Source organism: Artemia sp. Qi Xiang Cuo, chromosome 19 (assembly GCF_049724085.1).
Source record: "Artemia sp. Qi Xiang Cuo chromosome 19, ASM4972408v1, whole genome shotgun sequence".
NCBI lineage: Eukaryota > Metazoa > Arthropoda > Branchiopoda > Anostraca > Artemiidae > Artemia > Artemia sp. Qi Xiang Cuo.
Genome location: NC_142812.1, coordinates 29,805,398 through 29,832,154, shown reverse-complemented (window position 1 = coordinate 29,832,154; position 26,757 = coordinate 29,805,398). Strand labels below are relative to the sequence as shown.

At 36.5% G+C, this 26,757-nt stretch overlaps 1 protein-coding gene across 1 annotated transcript in view; it reads right to left on the bottom strand.

The window, feature by feature from the left end:
* Window positions 1-26,757, bottom strand: part of SerT (Serotonin transporter) — a 135,839-nt gene that overhangs the window by 95,293 nt on the left and 13,789 nt on the right. The window contains exons 2-6 of the mRNA XM_089105388.1: window positions 21,171-21,281; window positions 18,622-18,772; window positions 17,534-17,668; window positions 11,189-11,399; window positions 5,910-6,048 (exon numbers count right to left, since the gene is read on the bottom strand). Of these exons, the coding sequence (XP_088961514.1) occupies window positions 5,910-6,048; window positions 11,189-11,399; window positions 17,534-17,668; window positions 18,622-18,772; window positions 21,171-21,251 (717 nt within the window). The 5' untranslated portion in view covers window positions 21,252-21,281. The remainder of the gene's footprint in view (window positions 1-5,909; window positions 6,049-11,188; window positions 11,400-17,533; window positions 17,669-18,621; window positions 18,773-21,170; window positions 21,282-26,757) is intronic.

The following is a 26,757-nucleotide window of genomic DNA, read 5'->3' as shown; positions in this document are numbered from 1 at the left end:
ATGACCTTTTTTATTAATCTGCCAAACGGCTTTGGTGCTTGAAAGATGCTGTCTTTCAAGCTGATTTTTATTAGATTTATCCATGGCACCGCCTAATCGTGGAGCTTCACCACGTTTCAGGGACTCTATAGCTGCTTTGGTCTGGTACGTGGACAACTTTTAATGTAATATTCGGAGGGGGGGAATGTATTTTTCAAAATCTACGTCAATTCTTTTTCAATTTTTCTCAATAAGAATACAAAAAAGGAATTTTTGGAAATCTAGGGGGGGGGGAGTCTATGGGATGCACACCATCCTTTCCTCCGCCTCCCAGTTGGCGTTACTGATTGTAGTAGACATGGTGGAGTGGCATGATATTTCATTTGGATCGAGCCTAGGAAGTATGGATTTGCCACTACTTGTGGGTTTAATTACTCCTCGAAAGATTCTTTCCATCGGTTGAGCTTTGTTTTTGGGTCATTGATGATCACGTTAGAGTAACCTTTTTTTGTGGATACTTCTCTGATTATTTCAGAAATTTTTTGGTTACTACCTATTTTGAACTGGGTTTCACTATCTTATCACTTCTTGGTGATACAGTTTGAGACTTCCCTCCTGACTCCCCGTTCAAGTTCACTTTGAGGGGTATGTAGGTATCTCGGCTGCTAGGCTGCGTTATTCACGATCTGGAAAGCGAAACTAGCTTTCCATGATGTATCTTGATTATTTGCAACTAGAAGAAAACTGCCAGACAAGTATTCACAAGGAGAAAAGAATTAGCTAGACTTGGAAAACAAATCAAGTCATCTAGTTGAAGTCTTTTCTGGCTAGTAGTTTTTAACTATTGTGCTCAAGACATTAATTAAACTTCTGATTTTGACTATTTCCCGATTTTATAGTCAATGACATACTTTTACTTTACTTTCAGCGGGAATCAGACGAAGAACTATCCTTCACGGCACCAATGGATTTTGGAATTACTTCCGACGAACAGTTCGATCTGTGGGCTGCAGATATCTCAGTGATCTTCAGCCAATCTCTGTCCTATCTCATAATATGCTTCCGCAATCCTCCCCATGGTTCAAGATATTCTTTGAATTTTTGTCAAAGATTTTTTCTGTCCTCCTTGATGTCGTCTCCAGGATTGTACTGGCTCGCAAATAAGGACGTCTCAACTTATTGTGCGTTCGGGGTGACGCAAAGTGTTGACGAGGAGTTTCAGGTGACGTCTTTTAAAGATGAAGGATTGCTGTTTAACCTGGCCACAGCGGCTTCTGTCTTTGATGTTGGAAATTCTAGACCATCTGTTGATACGGAATATATAGCGAAGGCAGCGGTGATTGAACGTTGCTAGATTTGTAGTCTCTTCACCGTTTAGCAGCCATGTCTCGCAGGCGTACAGTAGTACAGCTCGCACAGATGCTATGTAGGCTCTGACTTTGGTTTTTGTCGCGATCCCACGTCTGACCCATCAGGCTTTTTTCAGACTGGTAAAGACTCCCCAAGCCCTTAATATCTGATCGGAAATATTTTTTTCAGCTCCACCATCTTGTACTAAAATATGCCCAAGGTACTTGAATTCCTTAACGTTTTCAATTGGTTTGCCATCCACGATGATTTGATGTAGAGCGGAATGGTTGACGGCCATCACTTTAGTCTTAGAACTACTTATGGTAATCTCAATTTGCTTCGAAGTCTTGGAGACATGATCAACCATGTCTTGTGAACCGTCGGCTGTGGTTTCCAGCAAGGCAACATCGCCTGCAAAATCCAAATGTGTCAGGGGTGGAAGAAAGCCATTAAGTGGAACAAAGATAATTCATTAGGACATTAATAACTAAGGGTATCATTCATTGTCCAAACTATTGCGTAGTTGAATAATGTAGCCAATAGAGAGCGATTGGCTTGACAAGTACACCTTTAAATCTACTCAAGAAAATGACGCAGAAGATTTTCATTGCATGTTCAATTAAAAGAATGCCTCTATAGTTTCCACAGACAGTCTTTTCCCCTTTTTCGTAAACTGGAACGAGGACTGTTACTTTCAAGTCTTTTGGGATAGCATTTGTCGTCCAAGCTTGTACAAACAGGTGGGTTAAGTGGCATAATAGAGTTGGCGAAGTCTTGTATGTCTCAATAGGGATTCCATCCTCTTCTGGTGTCTTATTACTCCTTATGCACTTATACTCTTTAGTAATTCCGTGAGACTCGGTGTGTCCAAATTCATATCGTAAGGATCCCTAGCGGTACCTGAGAAAGGAGGAAGATCATATGAGGCTTTGACGGGGTTCAGTAGCTCAGAAAAGTGTTTTCGCCAGCGTTCCTATTGTCCTTTTTCGGATCGAATGATTTACCTGCACTTGTCTTTCAGCGTCTTACCTGTTGAAGAGGCTTTTCCCGTTGTTTCTCTTAGCAATTTAAACATTTTGTGCTAATATGATTTTTGGACGCATGCTCCAGTTCATTTGCAATGTTTAACCAGTACTGTTGTCGGTACTGTTTCACTGATAGTTTAACCGCTTTTGGGTTGCTTTTAAGGGTTCTTCTGCACCAGCAACAAGGGGATGCTTCTTTTCAAATAGTTCTATGATGCAGTCAGGAATCCAAATTCTGTTTTTCCGGTTGGTGTGGCCAGTGACTTCTTCTGGTATATTTTGGGTAGCAGCTTTTATCTGTGCCCATTCTTGGTCAATGTCAGACCATTGGTTCAGGACTTCAAATCGGTGCCTGAGCTTCGTCTCGGACTCAGTTTTGATTTCTGGGCAACTTAATTTAAGCACTTCAAAGCGGATTGTTCTTTTTTGTCGCCTTTGTCTTTTTAGGCGATTACGGGCTCTACGTATAAATAGATAGTGATCAGACTCGTTTGAAGACCCCGTATCAACTCCTCTATAGACTCTGGCATCTAAGCAGGAGCTTATCTATGGCCTGCTCACTAGGATGTCATCGATCTGAGCTTTCATTCTGCCATAGCTCAAGCACCATATAAAGCAGTTTCTTGTGTTCAAAGACAGTTTTAGTAGCACAGAGATTATTGTATCTGACTAGCTCTGCAACAGTCAAATAGCCGTTCTCCCCTCCATTAAGACGTCCAAGTTCATATTGACCCATGACATCCACTTAACCAGCATGGTCACTGCCTGCCATTGCGGTGAAGTCACACATAACACTTAGTATATCGTTTTGAGTTCTAATAAGTGACTCTGTAACTGAAGTAGAAGGGACCACGATCCTCTTTACTTAGAGCAGGGTCTGAAGTGCATGCCTGGACGACTGAGAGATTTTTATGCGCTCGTTCATGCGAATTAGATACAATACGGAAGTGAAGATACAGATACAGGAAGATACTTTCAGATACAGGAGTGAAGTAGATCCATGACCTTTTAGCAGCCCTGAAAGAGTATGAAGCCAACACTAAGCAGGTGAACATTGTCGTTATGCCCTGACAATAGAAAAGCATAGATTCATTCAATAAAATTCTTATATGGAGGATTTACTAAAACCCTGACAAGAAAATATCCATTTTTTTTTGGGGGGGGGGTACAAATAAAGCTTTAAAATCATATCAAAAATTTATTGATATTCATATTTGTTACATTTTTACGAGTCGGACAAAGATTGTTTTTTTGGGGGGAGGGGGTCAAACCACCTACCCCCCTCCCCGTAGATAAGGTCTTGCACCCTGAATAAAGGTGTAAATTTAGGTTTAGTATAATTATATTTTTTCGTTTCTCTTTAGGGTTGTTATTTCTGAAAAATTCTAGAAAATGTTTTTTACGATCTTTAGAAGAAATAGCTGCGATGGTGTACTTACTATAAAGTTTGAAATTTTCAATATACATCTATTTGTACATTATTCTTTTTTTAGTTTGACTATGCTTGCTATTTTGAAAGTTCCCCATCCCAATGCGGAACTTTTCAAAGTTCCCCATTGTATCAAATTGTATGGTGTGGTTCAAATTGTATTTATTTTTATTTTTATTTTTTATAAATATATTAATTTTTTTATGGAAGCTTGAAGGGGTAATATAAAGTTTGGATTGTAGTCGAGGCCACCGCCAAAGGATTCTCCTAAGGAGGGGGAGCATCCTACAAGCGGGACGTGCGTTGTATTTTGTTTTTATTTGTGTTGTTGTATGCCCCGGAGAGTAACCTGTTGTATTTGATTGCCTTAATTCACTTTTATTTGGTAAAAAGGGTAATTAATTTTTTTTTTCTTCTTCTTTTTTTGAAAAAGGGAGTCTATAGTTAGGATGATGAAAATGTTATATTGGCTTAATTTTTTTTTTTAATTTCAGAGATATAAAGGAGGAGAAAATAGAGGAAGAGAAGTTTTTTGGTGGTTTTAGTTGGTTGAAGTTTGTAATTTTGTTGAATTTATTTTTTAATAGGACAAAAATGAAGATGAGGGATAAAAGCGAAAAAGGGGAAATAAAGGAAAAAAGGAAAGGAAAAAAAAATAAAATATAGGATAAAAATACAGAAAATGATAATGAAGGCTAATAATCCTTATTAAAAATTTCGATCATGTTAAATATTTATAGTAGCAAAGTGTGTTTTGGATAACACAAATCAATAAATCAAACAAATCAATATTGTTTGGGTAACAAATTTAAAAAATAAATGTCGTTTTTTAAATTTGTGTAGGTGACATTAAAGTTTTGAAATTATGTGAAACGGATTGTAATGTCACCGAGAGGAGAGGATGTGGTATTAAAAAAAAAAAACAAAAAAAAAACGAAAAAAAAGTTCCCCATCCCAGGGCCATTAAAAGAAGGGATCGTAAGTAAGTAAGTAAGTAAGTAAGTAAGTATGACGGCACTAGACCCTTGAGGTCCAAACTGGCTTTGCTGATCTCCGTTTCATGGCCTTTCAGCCAGGAAGTGCAATGGGGGGGCTGGGGAACAGCCCTCCCGTGCTTTGGCACACCCTTCCTGCTTACCTTTCCCAGGTTTTTCCAGCTACCCATATAGAGCTGGGTCGACTCTGGCTAAGCTTACAGGGTCACACCACTGATCCGCGTCCCAAACCAAGAAACTGGCCACGCCAGGGATCGAACCCGTGCCCCTTGGACAAAGAAATCTCAACCCAGCGCACGTCCACTTAGCCAGACGTCTGGAGTAGCTGGAGTAAACTGTCCCTGGCGCCGTGGCTAGGTAGGACACGATGACCATTATTTTATTTTTAAAAAATACCACTGTGTTAGCCATTTGCAAGCTCGCTTACATTTTTGGGCGGGAGGGGGCTCAACCACCTTCAACATAAATTCCTCAAAATGTGCCTAATTATTTGGCTATTTAAGTTTGAACAAAGCATGCACGTTTTAACTGTTCGTTTTAGTTCCTCATGTCTGATTCATTTCAATTTTTTCATTGAGATAATCATGTTTAATTTGCTACTTCTTCAGCGCATAAATACCCGCATTAAAGCGGTTAAAATCTCATTTAGTATCATAAAATAAACGTGACAACGGCAAAAATATGCAGATAATTTTGCCTAGCTTATCCATTTTTAGCTTAATTAAATATATAATCCTTTTTCTTTAATTAAACATGTCACTTCCCTGCTTACTTATAGACAAATTCTAAAGGTTTCTACCATTAGGACTTCCCTTTCTAGCTAAAACACTTTACCAGATTACACCTCATTTGGTTTACAAATTCCAAGAGTTTGTCGGTAGATTTATGCCCTCAGAGGAATTTTGTTTTCTTAAATTGTGGAAATTTTATTTTGTAAGAAGTCCAAAGCATTAAATGTTATGTATTAGTGACAGGTGCCGTATTTTATGACTTTCTAAGAGAATGAAAAAGAACAGTCCCAATGCGTTCATTTGAAGAAGATTCAGGCCTTGACTACAACGAAACTAAAAATATCTTCCAATTTTAAAACGAATTATATTTGTAGTTATTTTAGACAAATTACGAACTTACCTTGCCAGTTGAGCGGACACCCTTCCATAGTGAAAAGTAGACAAGAATAAAGACTGCCAAAACGCACAAGGCCAAGCTGGGTTTGATTGCTCCCATGTCTTCCAAGCCACCGGATCTGTTTATTTCTAAGACTGACAACCTGAAGAGAGAAAAATGTAAAACAAAATATGCACATTAACTTTTCCTCAGAGACAATGTAGTCTTTAAGTCATATTAAATAAAAAAAACAAGTTTTTTAAACTGAAAGTAAGGAGCGACATTAAAACTTAAAACGAACAGAAATTATTCCGTATATGAAAGGGGCTGTCCCCTCCTCAACGCCTCGCTCTTTACGCTAAAGTTTTTTATTGTTTTAAAAAATAAAGTTGTGAGACAGAGTCAAACTTTAGCGTAAAGAGCGAGGCGTTGAGGAGGGGACAGCCCCTTTCATATACGGAATAATTTCTGTTCGTTTTAAGTTTTAATGTCGCTCCTTACTTTCAGTTTAAAAAACTTGTTTTTTTTATTTAATTTCTGATCGTTTTTTAGTTAATGCAGCTTTTATTTGCATAAAAATTTTACTTTTCTTTTGCTAAATGGATGTCTTTACAAATTAACTTACGTAACTAACTTCTATATTCGTATATTTTTCTTCTGGCAAAAAATACAAAGTTGCAGATTTTTGAAGATATGAGCTTGAAACCTATGTAATAGGGTTTTCTGATACACCGAGTCTGACGGTGTGATTTTCATTAAAATTCATTCACTTTTAGGAGATTTTTTCCCCCTCTTTAAAAAATCGAGTAAATTTTTTCAGGCTCGTAGCCTTCGATGAGTAATACTAAACTTAATAAAATTTATATATTTAGGATCAGCATTATAAACACATTCTGTTGATACATTTATTGACATCAAAATTCCGTTTTTAAAAGTTTCGATTACTATTGAGCCGTATCGCTTGTTTTTTTATTGTTTTTTTATTACGTATATGTTATTACGTATATGAAGGGGTTCTCCCCTTAATCAATAACACGCTCTTTACGTTAAAAGTTAAAAAAAAATTTTTTATTCACAACCCCCCTGAATCACAAAGGCCGTTTATAATTATATAGGTCTTTTGAAAGCCTAAAGAAAAAAATGTAGCGTAAAGAGCGAGGTATTGACTTGGGGAAGAACCCCCTCACATATATTATAATTTCTGTTCGTTTTAAGTTCTAATATTCCTTCTTATATTTTAGTTGAAAAAACTTGTTTTTTTTTATTTAATTTATGCTGGTTTTTTAAATAATGCGTGGAAATCCGGCGCCCCCTTCAGAGAACGGTCTCTACCCCAAAATAAAAATCCTCTCCGGAAATATTCTCTAGATTAACCCCCGCCTCGAGCCCCCCCCCCCTCCAGAGAAAATACTTCCTGAAAATCGTTGTATACTTCCCAATAACCAATAAATAATGCTGGCAAGTCCGGCGCCCACGTCATGGCCATTTCCCTTCCCCCATGAAAACTTCCTTCTTGAACAGTTCCTCCAACATAACCACCGACCCACCCTTCCCTCCCACTACCAGAAAAAAAACCTCCTGAAAACTTCTGTATACTTCTCAATAACCAATACTATATGTTAACATTGGGTAAAGTTCATAACTTTTAGCCCTCCCTCTGGGAACTTCGGGGGATTAAGTCATCCTAAAAGACATATTTATCATATTTTCGACCATGCTGAACAAAATGGCTATCTCAAAATTTTGATCGGGTGACTTTGGGAAAAAAATAAGCGCGGGAAGGGGCCTAGTTGCCCTCCATTTTTTTTGGTCACTTAAAAAGGGCACTAAAAATTTTAATTTCCGTTCCAATGAGCCCTCCCACGATATCCTAGGACCATTGGATCAATACTATCACCCCTGGGGGAAAAAAAAACAAAAAACAAATAAACACGCATCCGCGATCTTTCTTTTGGCAAAAAAAGCAAAATTCCACATTTTTGTAGATAGAAGCTTGAAACCTCTACAGTAGGGTTCTCTGATACGCTGAATATGAAGGTGTGATTTTAATTAAGGTTCTATAACTTTTAGGGGGTCTTTCCCCCTTTTTGTGAAAATCAGCCAAATTTTCTCAGGCGCGTAATTTTTGATAGGTAGCACTAAACTTGATAAAAGTTATATATTTGAAATCAGCATTGAAATCTTATTCTTTTGATATATCTATTGGTATCAAAAACTTGTTTTCTAGAGTTTAGGTTACCATTGAGCCGGGTCGCTCTTTACTTACAGTTCGTTACCACGAACTGTTTGATAGTGAGGAATTTGCAATAAAACGAAAACTATCCTGATGATATTTTGCTTTGGTTTTAATTATCTAATAATTACTATTTGCTCGAATCATCTAATAACAGATCTATAATTGAATTTATTACATGGCGTGATTTTTTTTTTTAATGGATACGTCCAAATTCTAAAGTCAGGCCATTAAAATGTACAATATGTTTTTTTTTACTTTAGTATTTTCCCTTTTTATAAAGGGTGCTGGGAAATAAAGCCTAAGACCATACTACTAGTACTACCGCTACCAACAAGTCATCGCAGCACCAAGCCATGTTAGACAGTGCCTTCTGCTTCTCCTCCACTTCCTAATTTTTTCAAAGCTTCAATATTTACTTCTTCCAGTATGGTTCCTTTTCCTCTTAAATCCATTCTTAAAAGGTCTTTCCACCCGTTGGCGAACCTTCTCCTTTTCTTTTTGCCCCTCTAGATAAGCTGTGAATACAAACTAAAAACAAGAGAACGATGATGAGCATCTGTAATTACCACAAAATTACTAGGCAACACTTATTCCGGATTTATTCCGGTATAGCCTATGTAGGTATCCGGAGTGTTGATTAAACATTTATCTGACTAAATGATCGAATTTCGGCTTTCCCAATGTGAGAAATTAAATTCAAAGAAATTAAAAGATCTTATCAATGTGTCTTGTAACTGTTCATTATAACTAGTGCTTGCTCGGACAAGCATATTACAGTAGCATTGATTAACAAAAATGTTCAGGGGGAATTTATTTCCAATATCTGGGGGGAACAGATTGGTTGTATGATTCAATTTCTAAATGAAAACACAGAAAAGAAGACATCTTTCAATGAAAATATCCCCCAAAAAGGGGAGAAAAGGTCTAGAGGGGCATATAGCCCCCTATCCCTCTCCCATTTGACGTCCCTGGCATCTTAAGAATAACAATCATCATTGTTATTCTTATCAACGTACAAAACAATTTTTTGACCTTGATTGACAGTTTGTCTTACTTCAAGCCAGTATTTTCATAGCTTTTAAAATTCATTCATAAACAAATTAAGGGATGTCAGTAACATCTGGAGTTCAAACAAGACAAACACTTTTTTCTTCTTAAATGTCATTATACAGCTGTTTGAAAGAGACAAGCTTTAGTGACGCTTGAAACGGTCCGTTAATTTTCAGCGTTAATCACAATTTGCAATTTTTTATTATTAGGAAAATTAGATGATGGTATCTGGTACGTCTACGACGAGAACTTCTGGAGTTTCGTCCGCGAAACCAAATATTTTTTATGATTGTTGTCATATTTTCCTAAATATCCCATATTTATTCGCTGGTGTTTCTTCTTTTCCATTGGCAAACCCCTAGGCTCACTCATAGTAATTTTTACGCATGCAAGCTTGACGAAAATTTTGGCGGAAGTATGTAAAAAAAAAAAGAATTAATATACAAAAACGACTGACTGGACTTTTTGATTTTCGAGCGCTGTGACTACTACTAAACTGAGGCACAACATTTGCTAAAATATATTTGTAGCGGCATTAGGAATATTGTGAAATTAAGCAAGGGCGCCCCGGATAGAATCCAAACTCCTTGAACCCTCCCCATTTTTTCTTGCTCAGTGAGGAAGGGGCTGACATTTACAAACAATGATAAACAAAGCTGTTATATTTTTTTAGAAGAACTAAACTCTGTGATTCTAATAGAATGAAAATAAAGCCTAAAAAACTTCAAAAAATAACTGAACAAACGGTTTTGGTTGGAAAGCAATCCTGACTATACTACTACTATTACTAGGTAAACTACTACTGCTACTAACTCATTATAGCGCCAAGCCACCTGAGACCAACACACCTACGCCCACTCCTACGTCCCAATTGATTCAAAGTCCCCCTCTTCACACCCTCCCAGGAAGTCTCCATTTCCCTTAAATCTTTCCTTACGACATTCTCCCACCCTATTTGGGGATGACGTGTTTTTCGTTTGGCCCTACACGTTTGGCCGACAAGGACAATCTTTGGTAATGTGTCATCCTTGATCCGCACGTTCATAAATCCAGTTTTTTTTTATCTCCCTCTCTCTCTCTCTCTCTCTTTGTCTTCTTTATTTACTGCTGATTAGCATCATTTACCGCCAGCATTCTGTGAAAATGACAGCTTTCGCTTTCGACACTTGTTTCTTTTATTATTATCAATTATTCGCCAGGGTTTACCCAATAAGGGACACACTCGGGACTTCAGAATTGAAGTTCCAGGATTTTCAGAGCTTAACAATTGATATCCCAGGTATTGAACTTCAAGTATTTAACTTTCGTGGATTCTTTTGTAAGAGGAGCAAAATGTTACAAGATAAGATTTACACGAGTATGACGAGCCTAGCAAGAGGCCTGTTCACAGTGAGATATTACCAATACCGAGAAAGAACTAGTGCTAATTTGAGCCAATCTAAATATTTCATAGAATTTTCAGCCAATAAGAAAATCCTATGAAAATCTGAATTGATTCAACTAGTGCAAACTAAATAAAGTTGTAAAATCCCATTGTGAACAGGGCTTAACCAAAATACGTCAAGATTGATTTCACTCACAATTGTTCAGAAGGGAATATAAACATTTTCTTGTTCCTTGGCTCCTTGTGGCAGCACAGTGGATTGGCTTCTTGTGGCAGCAGAGTGGATTGGCTTCTTGTGGCAGCTCTGCTTGGCAATACGGAGCCGAGGGATCTATCCCTGGTGTAGCAAAGTCCGGCGACAAGGTCGCTACTTGTTCCTGTAAAACCAACCGTGCAACTGAAACTTCGATTTGACGCCCTGTGCGCCCGTAGTGGCTCTGGAGGATCTTTGTTCTTTAGTTCTATCATTCCTAGGTAAAATCCTACAATAACGAATTCAGGGCATTGGCTGGAACTTATTTCAAGAATGCATAGAACACTTGAATTTATTTCATATGCACACTGAGTAATATGGAGTTATTGGCATATGGTACAGACAATCGACTTATATTTTGTTTTTAAATCGATACTTACTCATAATATTCTTTGGCTGGGCTGTTCAGGTTGAGACTTCCATTCATAGCGTCAATTGCAGAACAATTGCCAGTATTCCAAGAGTTGTCACACGAAGTCCAAGGAAGATTGTTTGTAAAGGAAGCAAATAGGAAATAAACTGCCCATCCAATTATTGTATTATAATACATTCCCATATAAAAGTCGATTATACAAATGGCGTATCCAATGCCTGTAAAAATAAACTATATTTTTCTTCTTAACAAGAAAACAAAAAGAAATAACGGGACAGAAACTAAAACTCCTCTCTTGCTGTTTTTTTTTTTTTTTTTTTGCCAAATTATAACCTTGAAGTTTATAAGCAGCGGTAGTGCTGATCATGGACGCTGCATCCTAGTTGGGAGTGAATCACGCTCCATAGTAACCAAAAGTTTAAAATCGTGTTTAAAAAAATAGTCTAGTGATGAAAAATTACCATTTGTAGTTGATTCAGGAATGGTAAATAGCATTTCGATTCATTGTAATAGTAATTTGTTATTTTGGAAAACAAATTTACGGGAGTTTCGAAATAGAGCCCGAAACCCGTCAAAAATGGCATCATATCGAAGTGAAAATTATACCATTTGAATTGTCATTGTTGAAGATCCATTACAGGTAAACTACAGTGCCCTCTTCCCACCTTCAACAACAAGAAAATCACTTTTTTTGCATGTAGATAGGAGTAGATAGGATCTGCTATCTACTAGAGAGCTTAAGTAGCTCTCAAGTGCTTTTTACAAGTTCATCTTGATAACACCGTCAGAAAGTTCTATAAGTTACCAAAAATGGCACTTTTTGGTGTCATATCTCCAGTAGAAAGGTTAGGAAGTTTGTAAAGGATACCTTCATCATCCCCATGGTTGAAAATCTTAAATCTTAGTTCTACAATCCTCCCTCTTATATACTCTCCCTCCCACTCCCTAGAAAGTCTCATAAATCGTGGGCTAACTAGCAGAAGTAGCAGTCTACTTTAACATCGCAGAGAGGTATTTAATGGCTCATTTTAAAGCTCTTGCTAATCTCTACGTGCTCTTTGTGCATTGTTCTCGACAAATCAAACAGTTCATGGTAACGAACTGTAAGTAAGGAGCCACCCGGCTCAATGGTAACCGAAACTCTAAAAAACGGAATTTTGATACCAATAGATACATCAAAAGAATCAGATTTTAAATTTGATTTCGAACATAAAAATTTCATCAAGTTTAAACTTATCTATCAAAAGTTACGTGCCTGAGAAAATTTGGGTGATTTTCGGTAAAAGGGGGAAAGACCCCCTAAAAAATATAGAACCTTAATGAAAATCACACCATCATATTCAGCGAATCAGAGAACCCTACTGTAGAGGTTTTAAGCTCCTATCTACAAAAATGTGGAATTTTGCAATTTTTGCCAGAAGAAAGATCACGGATGCGTCTTCATTTGTTTTTTTGTTTGTTTTTTTTCCCTAGGGGTGATCGTATCGACCCAGTGGTCCTAGAATATCGTGGCAGGGCTCATTGGAACTGAAATTAAAAATTTCTAGTGCCCTTTATAAGTGACCAAAAAAATGAAGAGCAGCTAGACCCTCTCCCACGCTCATTTTTTCCCAAAGCCACCCGATCAAAATTTTGAAATTGCCATTTTGTTCAACATGGTCAAAAATATAATAACTATGTCTTTTAGGATGACTTAATCCCTCGAAGCCCCCAGGAGGAGGGCTGAAAGTTATGAACTTTACCCAATGACATTATAGTATTGGTTATTGGGACCCGGCTCAATGGTAACCGAAACTCTAGAAAACGGTATTTTGATACAAATAGATACATCAAAAGAATTAGATTTTAATGCTAATTTCAAATATATAAAGTTCATCAAGTTTAATCATACCCATCAAAACTTACGCGCCTGAGAAAATTTGGCTGATTTTCGAAAAAAGGGGGAAAGACCCCCTAAAAGGTATAGAACCTTAATGAAAATCACACCATCATATTCCGCGTATCAGAGAACCCGACTGTAGAGGTTTCAAGCTCCTATCTACAAAAATGTGCAATTTTGCATTTTTTGCCAGAAGAAAGATCACGGGTGTGTGTTTATTTTTATTTTTTTTTCCAGGGGTGATCGTATCGACCCAGTGGTCCTAGAATATCGTGGGAGGGCTCAATGGAATGGAAATTAAAAGTTCTAGTGTCCTTTTTAAGTGACCAAAAAAATGGAGGGCAACTAGGCCCCCTCCCACGCTCATTGTTTTCCCAAAGTCACCTGATCAAAATTTTGAGATAGCCATTTTGTTCAGCATTTTCGAAAATATTATAAGTATGTCTTTTAGGATGACTTAATCCCCCGAAGTTCCCGGGAGGAGGGCTGAAAGTTATTAACTTTACCCAATTTTAACATATAGTATTGGTTATTGGGAAGTATACAGTACAGAAGTTTTCAGGGGAGATTTTTCCTCGTAGTGAGGGGGGGGGGCGGGCAGGGACGTACGCAGGGTGGGGGCCCTTCGGGCCCGGTCCCCCCCCGAAATAACACGATTTTTTTCATTTTCCCATAATTTTCTGATTTTTCTCACAGAATAATGGGTTTGAAGGATTTGCCCCCCCCCCGAAACAAATTGCCCCCTCCCCCGAAACAAATTTCTGCGTACGTGCCTGGGGTCGGGGGTTATGTAGGAGTATCTTTCTATGAAGGAATTTTTCATGGGGGAAGGGACATTGCTATGAAGGGGACGCCGGACTTCCCAGCATTATTTAAAAAAAGATCCGAAATTAAATATAAAAAACAAGTTTTTCAACTGCAACAGCAGCAACATCAAAACTTTAAACGAACAGAAAATATTACATATATGATTGGGTTCACCTCACTCTTTAAGCCAGAGATTTTTTAGTACTTTCATAAGAGCTATTTATTCTAATTAACGGCCTTTGTGATTAAGCGGTCATTTTTAAAGAATTGAAACAAAATTCGAACTTTAGCTTAAAGAGCAAGGTATTGACTAGGGGCGAACCCCCTAATATACTTATTAAAAATATATGAATATAGAAGTTCGTTACGTAAGTTAATTCGTAAGTCACGTATATTTATTACCAATAAAAACGTTCGTAAATAAAATTAAACTTCGAGAAAGCCATTTAACCAAATAAAAGTAGATTAATATGAAATTTGTGTTTTAATTATTCATGTACTGTGAGCCAAGATCAAAACCTGCATTTATTCAAAAACGTTCAAAAATTAAATTAAAAAAACAAGTTTTTTAACTGAAAGTAAGGAGCGACATTAAAACTTAAAACGAACAGAAATTATTCCGTATATGAAAGGGGCTCTCCCCTCCTCAACGCCTTGCTATTTACGCTAAAGTTTGACTTTCTCAAAACTCTATTTTTTTTAAAAAATAAAAAACTTTAGCGTAAAGAGCGAGGCGTTGAGGAGGGGACAGCCCCTTTGACATATGGAATAATTTCTGTTCGTTTTAAGTTTTAATGTCGCTCCTTACTTTCAGTTAAAAAAAACTTGTTTTTTTTTTATTTAATCCACATAAAGCGCCATGTGCCACCGAAAATTGTATTTTGTTGGAATTTCTGGAGTGGAAATACTGGGGAGCATGAAAAGGGTACCATGCAAATCTACATGGTCGAAAACTAATAAGCAGAAACAAATAAAAATTAATGCTTCGAATTTTAAATGAAACATATATATGCGACTATGGTTCAAATAAACTAATTCGTAAATTTCTCTGAATTGGGAGAATTTGGATGAAATTTACTGATTTTATGGCTGGTGAAGGACAATTTAGAGCCTTATAAATTAGTCTTTCATTTTATGCAGGTTACTTTAGGACTTTTCTGTTCCTAATCGTCTTTTGTTGCATCGGTTGTGTGTTTTCAGTAAAGCGCTGTTTTTTTCAGAACTGCGCAAATTTAGGGAAAGAGTCAGTTTATTTGAACTAGTTTTGCAGATGATTGCTGCCTTAAAACTGCCAAGCAACAATTTTTGTTTGCCTTAAGTTTCATCTTCGCTCTTTACTTCCATCAGAAAAAAACTTTTTTTTTAATTAATCATTTAACAAATGTGGCGCTCTCTATTTTGTTACTTGATAAGGTATCCATACAATTTCATTTCCATTTAAACAAGCTCCCTCCTGAAATTTAAAGACCGTTGTTTCAATGCAAACATCCCTGAGGGTAAAAATAGAAAAAAAAGGAGACATCAGTGCCAAAAATGCAAAAATGTGATTTTAACTGTGGTTCAAGAGCTCTGTGTGTCTCCTATTTTGTGTTTTTGACAATGGTGTAATTCTCTGGAAGTCATTTCTGAGGGATTTCCGGTTCTTAGCATAGCATATGTTAAGTACGTAACTTAACCGAGTTACCTCTCCCCCCTAAACCCCCAAAAACAATCGTTTAAATAATGTAAACTCAATGAGAAACCACACTTTGCCATCAATTTATCTAGCAAATACCCGTTTGTCTGGTTTACTTGTACAGTCTATAGCGCTGGTTTAGTTATAATGCAGAAGTACCAAAAATTCTTTTGTAAAATATTGGCAATTTTAGGCTGTTTTTCGCTCTTTAGATGGCAGTGAACTAACTTTTGCATGTCTTGATGTTAACATGATTTCAAATTTAAATTTTTGCTGCAAACATGAGCTATCATCATGCTTTTATAACAAACTGACAAGGTAATCTTCTGGTCTCAAAATATGTTAGTCAGTTTCTAATTGGATTCATGCTTCAAGGACAATTGGTGTTGCTTAGGATTTCTTCTAAGATACATTTTATGAGCCATAATGTATTAGCTGTAGTTTAAGTGATGCGAACGATATTTGATATGGCGAAAAATGACTGTTATTGCAGAGAGGTAAATTAATAAGAGAATTGTTTCCTATAGGCCTATAAACATTTAGTAAAACATATAAGCCGCCAGGGCAAAGGTTCCAAGCCAAAAGTACAAACTTTACCCCTTCTCATGAGTATTTAGCACTTCAGACAACGGATTGTTTTCTATTACGCTGTTGAATTCCGATTAGAATCGGAAATCCGGTTGTGAGTTCTGATGCAGCAATTCTGTTAACGATGTTTGGAATAGAATGCTTTACTTGAATGGGTTTTTCATTGTTCTTCCTGTGCATGTTTTACAAAATAACGCTGTTCAGCTAGTGGATGGTTTACAGCCAAGGCTGTATCCAGGGGGGATTACGGGGTTTGACCCTCCTGCAAAATTTTTGTCCGAGTCGTAAAGCCGTAACAAAAATCGATACAAAATTTTGTTGATGAGTTTCTTAAAGTTTGTATACCCCCCCCCCCCTCCTCGACAAAAAATAACTCTTCGAACAAAAATCCTGGATACCCCCTTGATTAGAGTTCCATGATTCGGTACTAAACACGTACGAGCGTTTAAGGATGCTGCCCGTTTCCATACCACAGGTTATGGAAACGGGCAGCATCCAAAAGACCATCCAGAACAGCGTTCTGGATGGTCTTCCAGAACGCTGAACAATTCTTCAAATGGTCTTCCAAATGCTGGTCTTCCAAATGGTCTTCCAAATTGTCTTCCAAATTCTTCCAAATGTCTTCCAAATTCTTCCAAATTCTTCCAATTCTTCCAAATTCTTCCAAATGGTCTTCCAAATTCTTCATTTGGTCTTCCAAATGCTGAACAATTGGATGCTGCCAGAACAATTGAACAATGTTCATTTTCCAAAAGAACATTAATAATTAAAAATGAAAAGCAAACAAATCGAAACTGTTGATATTCTGTCATATTCTGTTGACTAAGCTAAAAATACGGACACATACAAGATCTTTATTTGTTGCAATAATTCTTGAAAGGTGTTAAAATTGGTATCACGAAAATCATTATCTTAATCTCATTTTGACGTTACCTTCTTACGTTGACTTCTCATCACGAGGTGCTTTATTTGATGTTTCAATACTTTTACATAGTTTTGAAATAAATTGCATTCATGCTTCCTTCTTTTTTTACATACCATAATGAGGCAAAATTATTTAGCTAAAAACTGTTTTAATTTGAAAGTAGGTGTAAAATATGCCGTAATGACTAAATCCGAACGTTTTTGGCTTAAAAATATTAGACCTATCCAGCCTTTCAATTTCTCTCAGTTCTAATCTCATTGGTGGTTTTCATTTGCTGTTCTCTTCTGGCTTCATACTCAAAGGAAGGCTCAGTGTGAAAACAGACTGTTTTTTCTAACAAATTCTTATGGAAACAAACTATCTTTCAAACAATCCTAGGTTACAGATACTTATTAGTTTTCTTGTAATTATCACCGACACAGTAGACCAATCAATGTTTAATTAAGAGGTGCGAAAATATACATGTTGGAAAACATACCTTTCAAAGCTGGAGAGATTTTCTTCCACACTGTCAGACATCCACTTCGGTGAAATTGCCCTAATGCTAATTCCATGTAAAATAATGGAAGGCCCCCAAATATAAGCATTACCATGTATGGAATTAAAAACGCACCTGCAAATTGAAAATTCAATTGAATGTTGGGAAAAAGAAATTTGGTCTTTAAGCCTTTTTGGAAAAAAACAACATTTTTTTGGAAAAAAAATACTTCTAAAGAAAAGATAAATTATATGTTTTATAAATACCCCAGCCTCCTCCCTAGGCCTAAAAGGCGAATCTCACTGCACCTTTTCAGGAAGCCATCTGCTTCATCCATCTAATTTCTACTTTTAGTAATGACTCTATAGTCTAGGGGTTATGTCCCATCTGGTGAATTTCAAACATTTAGACGGAAAAAAACTTTTTCTGGCCCTCTTCTCGAAAAAATTTTGCAATATCCACCCACCTGAAAAGATTTGACATTTTGAACAGCCACTTTTTTTATCATTTTTTAGTACCTGTAATAGTAAAGAAAAGAAAAAAGATTCAGAATACACGAATATAAGAGATATAGATATAGAAGTAAAAAAAATTCCAGTTTTTCCAATTGGAAACATTAAACGGGGTAATTTTCTTAAGGTGGAAAAACATAAAAAAACACAATAGTTTACGGGAGCTTGTAAGATCCCTGTAGATGAAAGAAAATAATAGTAATTCCCTTTACTGAATCCAGCTGTTTTTTCCAAGAAATTAAATAATTGCTAAACTCCAAGCAATCCTTAAATAACAATGCATAAGAATTTACACATAATCGTTTACTATGCCTCTTTTTTATGACCAAAATTTATTGTTTCAGCTACCTCATAGGAATACCTACGACTGTCTAAGAGAGTAGGGGCAATTTTGAGCCTGAAAATAATTGTGAAATAGAAGAAAGATTTCACTATGTTTTTGTATTTTAGAATTTCGTTAGAAATTTTTGTTTTGTGAAATTCTAATTTTGTTGGAAACTCCTTAAGACTCGCTTTACAAAATGTCACTGTAAAGGACGCTGTTCTTTTATTATAAAAGAAAGATATAGTTCTTACCCCCACCGTTTTTGTAGCAAACATAAGGAAACCTCCAAACATTTCCAAGATCGACAGCGAATCCAATAACAGCGAGTAGGAATTCCACTTTTTTCCCCCATGTTTCTCTTTCTTCATCACCGTGACGGATAGGAGAATCTTGTATGTCCAACTGGGGAATAAAATAGTGAAAACTCATGAGGAAAATAATTCACTTGTACTATTCAATAAAATTTTACAAGGCAACTCAACTGTAAATAGTACTTAGCATTCCTGGCGTCAGCCGAGGAGCATTCTAAAAGTCTAATAACAGCACGAACTACTTTTCATATTCATTAAGAGACGTGTGAACAGAAAATAGTATTAAAATATTGGAGCTGTTAATAATAAGCCCTAATAAAATACCAACCCTAAATTGTTATTGGAAAAAACTTGATGATGTTAATTTGATGTTTGTGATATTTTGGTATTGTTCTTAATGCAGTGGCTGTCCTTGTCCCCAGATTATTTTCTCCCAGACTAAGACAGAACCCCTCCAATTATCCAATTACAGCATCAACGGCAATCAGGTATGTTTGTAGGATGTTGTTTCAGGGGGGAGGGGGAGAAAATTCAAGGTAAGTGTAAAAAAAATACATGAAATTATATATAAATACAAGAAACTACAGTGATAATTTGTGAAAACGTTAGATTTATGTGGAGATGGAGGAGAAACAAGACCAAAGGCCTCTCAGGCAACTTCATCTGCGTCAAATCAGAAAATTAACGATTTAACTAAAAATGATTCACCCCTTTAATGGACCCTATAACTAGCCCAAAAAGACGCACTTGGAGATAGAAGAAGCTAAAGTCTTTCCGCCTCTTGCTCGTTTTCGTCGGTCCTTATGCTTGATAAGTCTTTCTTAAAGACTTGTGACAAAAACCCAAACTTTCGGACAAAGAGCGAGGTTTGAGGAGGGGTGATTCTAATATTGCTGCTTACTTTCTATTGAAAAACTATTTTATTTTATTTAATTTCTAATCGTTTTTTTTAATTAAACCAGGAAATCCATGAAAATTCCCCCGGGAACTTTCCTTCCCATGGAAAATTCTCCCCACTGAAACCCTCCTCCAGCACAGAAAATAACCCCAAAAATTTCTGTATATTTCCAAATGACAAGTACTATACGTGAACAATGGAAGGAGGAACAATGGGTAACTTTCAGCCTTTTCTCCAGGGACTATAGGGGTCTTGTTGTCCCTACAGGCATAGTTATTGAACCTTCTAACTTTACAGAATCAAATGAACATCTCCCACATCCCTTTTTATGTGGAAAAAAAGGGATGTGGGAGAGGGGCTAGGTGCCCTTCAATACTTTTTCTCAGTTAAAAATGGCTTTAGATCTTTTGGTTTATACTCAAATGAATCTTCTCTTGATTTTTAGGGCTATTGGTTCAATACAATCACCCCTGGAAAAAAAAAATTAAACATGACCTTTCTTCTAGCAAAAACAAAAATATAATTATACGTTTTTGTAGATAGGAGCCTGAAACAGTACATCTCTCTGATATGCTGAATCTGATAGTGTGATTTTCATTAAGCCCGCTTGACTTTTTGGGGGTGTTCAGGCAAATTTTGACAAATCAAGCAAATTTTCTCAAGCTCGTAGCTTTTGATGGGTAGCACTTAATGAATTTTATATTTTTTGAATCAACATACAAAGCCAATCTTTTTATGTAGTCATTGTTATCAAAATTATCTTTCTTAGAGTTTCGGTTGTTTTTGGGCTGAGTCGCTCCTTACCACTAACTGTTGGAATTGTGAGCCAGCATAACCTTATCTTATACTTTAGCTCCTCTTCCATCTTTAGATGTGCTCAAGGTGTGAGTGAAAATTTTCCAACCGTGTCTTAAATGCGCTGCAGCATAGAGCTTTCCTCACTCTGAGATTACACTTGAGTGGGTGGTACGTCAGTCTCGTTCGTATGTCCTGCCTTCTGGCTGCCACTGGAGAAGCAAGCTGGGCAGAGTGAATTCTGGCAGACTGATTGCATAACCGAGATACCACCATCTTCGTTGTCTGATCACTTCAGATGCGTCTGTTTGCTTCATGGTGAATTCCCAGGTTGGTTTACCTGTCCGTACACTTCATGTTTAGATCTTTCAAACGCAGTCTTTTTCATAAGGAGTCAATAACTTCTTCTGCTCATCTTTAAGTTTTAGGTCTTCAACATGTCCACCTTGTCTATTAGAATGTATTTGTGAAGGACGAAGCTACCTTCTAATTCGGGGCATTCGTCCCTGAAGCTGCTTGTACCATATCTGCCTCTTGCAGGCACATAATTTAGGTTTTTGAAGAATTCTGAGTAAAATGACAGTCTTATCATTCTGTCCGAATCCAATAGGGAATAAGATAGCAAAAAAGATAATGGAAAGGAGAATGAGCCTCTTCCAAAATGTCTCCAGCCATCGGCTCTTTGCAATGTGATCGGGAATGGAATGAAAGGTGAAAACATCGCATTTTAGTAAGTCAACGCTACTTTGCTAACTGCAATGATTTTTACTTTATACTAAATTTGAAAATAACCTACCTTAGATCTTTCTAGATGGGGCGTATCAGAGCTGCTGCTTTTTGTCTCTTCATTTTCTGATCCAGGCATGGATATTGCCATTTGATATTTTCACTATGCAAGTACCGTAACCTGTAACATCCCTCAAAAGTTTACTTGAATATATTCGAGCAATGAGAAAACCAAAGAAATTTTAAGATTACTACATCTCTATAAAAATCAAACTGTCAGCGTAATATCTTAACACCATAACAAGGTTTTGAAAGACAATTACAGTTTTTGCTGGATATTGAAACATTATAATAAAACATAAAAAATGCAACTGAACCAGCTAGACAACTTCTAAAAAAGGAATAGAAGATATATTTTTCGTATTTGCATGAGAGCAATTGAGATCGTAAAACCTTGCTAGCACTCATAAAGAACAGCAAAATTTACAATAGAGCAGTAAACTAACATAATTCTGTTTGTTTTTTCAAATGAAAAATAATGAATGAGGTGAAAATTTTGACGCACAGAGATCGTCACAAATAATAGTACTCTTTGATTCCCCGTTCTTGAAGCTAAATTTGAAGTTTTTATCACTGAACTTCCAATGAAAGGGAATATTTAGACATATTTACTTTCGGCAAAAATTCGTGGAACAATTTTTTGAAAGGCAATCAGTAAACAAAACAATTGCAATTACCTGTTCACTAAATTTTTTGAATTTTATTAATGGTCAGTATAAAGCCACCAGAAGAGATCTTCTTCTTTATCGAATTTAAGATCACTCGTGAACTGATAGTAAAACCGACTGTGTAAGTTTTGGCCAAATATTAACAAAATTTAAGGTTTCATTGAATATCTGACCCTAAGACGATTCATTTGTTGAATTTGTTGGTGGTAGACGAGGGAAATTTTTGGGAGTAGAAATAAGCCTTTTCCATTTTAAGCTGAAAATTGCAATAAGTACTAAACAGCACTTATTGCATGGTGTCAACATGAAACATTTTAAGGATGGTTTGTTCCTTTTAGAGAATTAATCAAAAAAACTTGCAAAAAAAATTGCACAAAATAAGTTTTTTTTTTTTTAAGTAAAGAACTCCATTAAACCAAAAACGAACAAAAGTAGAATCAAATAATCTACTAAGCATACAATTGCCACAAATAAGTATCAATAACAAAATTAAACCCAAAACAAAAAGAAATTAAAATAAGTCAAACTCAAAACGAGTAGAAAATAATCTGAGTAGGGTTCTAAACCCTATGCTTTCCAAAAGCCTGAATATACATTGTACATTACTGAAAAAAAAAAAATTCAAATGAATTTACTGAAAAAAATGTGCTTTGTCAGTTTAATTTGTAAACATGTGCTGATTTTTTTCCTTAAAATCTTAATTAATTTTTGATTTCTTAAAGTTACAAAAGTGAAAACATTTAAAAGAATTTATATAATTTATATATATATATATATATATATATATATATATATATATATATATATATATATATATATATATATATATATATATATATATATATATATATATATATATATATATATATATATATAACTTGTGTAAATATAATTGATAAAAATCAAGGTGAGGATTAGTGGCTAGAGTAGACATCTGGTAAGTTTCTGACTAGTTTCTGACTTGCTTGTACAATTTAAGAGTAATATTTGACTAATCTTAACGAGAAAAAGAAACTGCCGAAACCTCTAAAAAGAGTACCAAGATCTTTATCTCTTGGATGGTATGGAAAAGAGGTTTTTTTTAAACCTCTTGAGATAGCCATAAATATGTGGTTATCTCAAAATTTTTATTGGATGTATTTGGGGAAATTGTGGGCATGAGAGGGGGGTTAGTTGCCCTCCAATCACTTTCGACTATTAAAAAGGGCGCTAGCTCTTTCAATTTCCAATCGAATGAGCTCTTTTTGAAGTTTCTACGACAAAGCATTCTATAGAAACCTTATTTGCCCCCAGGGCATAACTTAGAACCCTTTTGCTGAGGGCTGCGGGGGGATTGTCATCCTCAAAGACGTAATTTCTGGAATTTTCAACTACGTTGAAAAAATGGCTATCTCAAAATATTGATTGGATGTGTTTGGGGAAATGGTGGGTGTGAGAGGGGGGTTAGTTTCTCTCCAATCAGTTTCTACTAGCCTATTAAAAAGAGTACTAGCCATTTCAATTTCCAATTGAATGAGCCCTTTTTGAAGTTTCTACGACAACGTTTTCTGTAAAAAACCTGATATGCCCCCAGGGCATAACTTACAACCATTGCCTTGAAGGCTGTGGGGGGGGAGGTCGTCATCCTCACAAACCTAATTTCCAGAACTTTCAACTACGTTGAACAAAATGGCTATCTCGATATGTGATTGGATGTGTTTGGGGAAATGGTGGGTGTGAGAGTACTTGGCCTCCAATCACTTTCGACAATTAAAAAGGGCACTAGCCCTTTCAATTTCCAATTGAATGAGCCCTTTTCGAAGTTTTTATGACAATGCTCTCTATAAAAACCTTATATGCGCCCTGGGCATAACTTACAACGGTTGCCCTGAGGGGCGTGGGGTGGGGGGGGGGTTATGATCCTCAAAGACATAATATCCAGAACTTTGAACTACGTTAAAAAAAAGGCTATCTCAAAATTTTAATTGGATGTGTTTGTGGAAATGGTGGGCGTGAGATGGGGGTTAGTTTCTGTCCAATCAGTTTTGACTAGTCTATTGAAAAGACATTAGTCCTTTCAATTTCCAATTGAATGAACCCTTTTTGAAGTTTCTAGGAAAATATTTTCTGTAAAAAACCTTATATTTCCCCAGGCCATAACGCACAACCATTGCCTTGAAGGCTGGGGGGGGGGGGGCTGTCATCCACAACTACGTTGAACTTTCAACTACGTTGAATAAAATAGCTAGCCCTTTCAATTTCCAATCAACTGGGCCCTTTTGAAGTTTCTACGAAAAGGCTTTCTATAAAAACCTTATATGCTTTCAGGGCAGTAAATCTTATCTTATCTTAAATACCTTATATGCTTCCAGGGCATAACTTACAACTCTTGCCCTGAGGGGTTTGTCATCCTCAAAGACATAACATCCAGACATTTCAACTACGTTGAAGAAAATGCCTATCTCAAAATTTTAATTAGATGTGTTTGGGCAAATGGTGGACGTGAGAGGGGGTTAGTTGCTCTCCAATCACTTTCGACAATTAAAAAGGGCACTAGCCCTTTCAGTTTCCAATCAAATGAGTTTTTTTGAAGTTTCTACGGCAACGCTTTCATTAAAAACCTTATGTGCCCCCAGGGCATAACTTACAACCCTTGTGCTGAGGGCTGTGGGGGGATTGTATCCTAATTTCATTTTGTATCCGAATGTGAAGAGCTGTCTGAGTTGCGGAATGAATGTTTTGGACGAGTGTTTGGGACTGAATGCTGGTTAATTGAGCGGATGACTGAGAGGAACGCATGTGCTATTAAACAGATGTGTAAGTTTCTTCGTCTAGGGATTAAATATAGGGAATCATGTTTAGGGGATAGCCTGTTACTATTCTTAGGATTTGAATTTTATTATATGGTGTTTGTTGGTTAAAAGTTGAACCCTGGTGTGTTTCTTTTTTGTCGTTTTGTTGTTCTTTTTTCTTTTTTGATTTTTATTATCTAAAGTTGTAATTTGTTCCTGAGCTTTATTTTGTATTTTGTATTATGTGTCGCTATGGCCCATAGGCTTTTTGCAATAAATCTTATCTTATCTTAAAATCCTTATATGCTTCCGGGGCATAACTTACAACTCTTGCCCTGAGGGGTTTGGGGAGTTTGTCATCCTCAAAGACATAACATCCAGACATTTCAACTACGTTGAAGAAAATGCCTATATCAAAATTGTAATTGGATGTGTTTGGGGAAATGGTGAGCATGAGAGGGGGGTAGTTTCCCTTCAATCACTTTCGACTATTACAAAGGGCACTAGCCCTTCCAGTTTCCAATCGAATGAGCCCTTTTTGAAGTTTCTACAAGAACACTTTCTATAAAAACCTTATGTGCCCCCAGGGCATAACTTACAATCCTTGTGCTGAGGGCTGTAGGGGGATTGTCATCCCCAAAGACGTAATTTCTGGACTTCTCAAATACGTTGAACAAAATGGCTATCTCAAAATTTTTATTGGGTGTGTTTGCAGAAATGGTGGGCGTGGGAGGGGTGTTGGTTGTCCTCAAATCACTTTTGACTATTAAAAGGGGACTAGCCCTTTTAATATCCAATTGAATGAACCCTTTTCAAAGTTTCTATGAAAACGCTCTATATAAAAACCTTATATGCCCCCTAGGCATATCTTACAACGCTTGCCCAGAGGGGCGGGGGGGGGGTTATGATCCTCAAAGACATAATACCCAGAACTTTCAACTACGTTGAAAAAATGGCTATCTCAAAATTTTGATTGGATGCATTTGGGGAAATGGTGGGCGTGATATGGGGGTCAGTTTCTCTCCAATCAGTTTTAACTAGTCTATTGAAAAGGCACTAGTCCTTTCAATTTCCAATTGAACGAACCCTTTTTGAAGTTTCTACGACAACATTTTCTGTATAAAAAAACCTTATATTTCCCCAAGGCATAAAATACAACCATTGCCTTGAAGGCTGGGGTAGGGGGTTGTCATCCACAAAGACCAAATTTCCAGAACTTTCAACTACGTTGAATAAAATGGCTAGTCCTTTCAATTTCCAATCGACTGAGCCCTATTTGAAGTTTCTAAGAAAATACTAGCTGATACTTACTGAATTTTTCATAGTTGATTTGAGTGGATTTTGTAAGGATAATGGGTGATATTTCTCACTTGCGTTTTCTAGAGAGTAATCCTTTTAGAGTGGGAGATGTTCTTTATGATGATTTACTTCCAGAAAGTATAAATGGTGATTTTTCCCCGCAAAGAGGTAGTTGTTATGTGGATGTGATTTCTTCAGGATTAGAGGTGAATGCAAGATCGTTTTGCCTCTGTCATTGGAATTGCCATGTAACTTCAACGCATTATGAAATTCTCCAGTTAATTGATAATGTAAATAGTAAATTTGATGTAAATGACCTTTGTGAAACTTTTTTAACTTCTGAGCATGTTCTGTCGTTATAATATAATTTTCTAGGATACAGGCTTATTGTAAGGAATAGAAAGAAAATGGGACGTGGAGGTTTGGCATTTTTGGTTAAGGATTATTTTGTTGCTAAAATAAGGGAAGACCTATCAGTTTGGATAGAAGGTAAGGTGGAATCTCTTACTCTTGAGCTGGAAGTTGGTGGAAAAAATATATTGATTACTGAGGTTTATAAGCCGCCGAGTACAGTTTGGGAGGAGTTTGAAAATGGTTTTAACAGTTTAATGGATGCAGTAGAATTAAGTAGTCTGGAGTGCATTTGCTTGGGGGATTTTAATTTTGATCTTTTAAGTTTATACAATGATAATTTGGATTTTTTAAACCTTTTCTCCAGTTATGATTTTTATCCATTAGTTGGGATTCCGACTCGTGTTACAGGATAGTCAGTTACACGTATTGACAGTATTTTCGTGCGATCCTGTGTATTACATAGCTGTTATGCTGACGTTATAGTAAATGAGGCTTCTGATCACTT